A 1,223-nucleotide genomic window follows, 5' to 3' on the forward strand; every position below is an offset into this window, starting at 1 on the left:
TCATTAGGTACAGAAAATGAACCTGATTGTTTTCCCGGATCCTTAGATCCACTTGTACCAGCCACGTTTTTTCCTTTACTTCCACCGTTTCCAGACTTGCAGTCCCTTTTGAAGTGCCCGGATTTACCGCACTTCCAACACATCAATTTAGGCTTCTTATCCCCAACCTTACTGTAGTTTCCTTGAAACTTTCGTTTCCCTTGAAACGATCTTTACTCTTTCCCAGCCTTGGAGGATTCACCCTCTTCCACCATGTTCACAGAAGAACCAACCATTGTTTTCCCATTACCGACAGAGCCCTTTTCCATATCACGTATGGACTGTTCGATTTGGAAGTCACTTCCAAGTTCGACCAGATTCAACTCCTCCTTCTTGTGTTTCAGATTGTTTTTATAATCTTTCCAGGAGGGTGGCAGTTTATCGATAATGCTAGAAACAGAAATGGATTCATCCATTTTCATATCATATTGGGAAAATTGTCCCAATATCCTCAACAATTCGTTATATTGTTCCATGACAGGCCTCAAATCAACCATTCTATAGTTAATAAAATTACCAACAAGAAATTTCTTGCTAGAGGCATCTTCTGCCATATATTTGGCTTCGAGGGAATCCCACAACTCTTTAGCAGACTCTACGTTTTGATATATATCAAATAGGGAATCAGACATACCGTTTAAAATGTGACCACGACAAATGTAGTCGTCGTTCTCCCACTTCATTCGCCTCCTCGTCTGTTCCAGAGTTTCATTATCAACAGCCTCGGGCATGGGAGTACTCAGAACATACACGACCTTCACACCAGTTAACATGAAATGCATCTTCTTCTGCCAGCGTCTGAAATCCTGGTCAGCAAACTTATCCAACTTCACAAAACCTTTCATTGCTTCCTTCGACGTTTCCTTGTTCGACATTTTCAGAATTGATTTGATCTTTGTAAGGGAGATATTATCAAACGTGAACAATTTGGATATTCTGAAAGGCGTGAAAACACTTTCAGATCAAATAAATTTGGTGGTTCTATCAATATTTGATCGGATACAATTTAGGTTTGTAGAAGATTCGTATGTTTATTTTTCGATCAGATCTTAGAACCGAAAATGATCAATTATAAGATGCAGAAACGAAGCATTGCGTCTCTTCACGGAACATTGCGTCTCTTCATCAGTTAACCGATTTTAACTGATTTTGGCGGGTTTCTAAAATTGTAAATTAGTCCTTCA

General features: G+C 39.3%; 1 protein-coding gene across 1 annotated transcript; it reads right to left on the reverse strand.

Moving 5' to 3' along the window:
* Window positions 1-212: 212 nt before the first annotated feature.
* Window positions 213-914, reverse strand: LOC121757662. Its single transcript, XM_042153174.1, has one exon. It carries the CDS (start codon window positions 912-914, stop codon window positions 213-215), a length of 702 nt encoding a protein of 233 aa, XP_042009108.1.
* Window positions 915-1,223: the final 309 nt, after the last annotated feature.

This window comes from Salvia splendens, chromosome 12, assembly GCF_004379255.2.
Source record: "Salvia splendens isolate huo1 chromosome 12, SspV2, whole genome shotgun sequence".
NCBI lineage: Eukaryota > Viridiplantae > Streptophyta > Magnoliopsida > Lamiales > Lamiaceae > Salvia > Salvia splendens.

What these genes read in the sequence shown, in the direction of transcription:
- LOC121757662 (XM_042153174.1), bottom strand. Translation starts at nt 914, where the DNA reads ATGTCGAACAAGGAAACGTCGAAGGAAGCAATGAAAGGTTTTGTGAAG.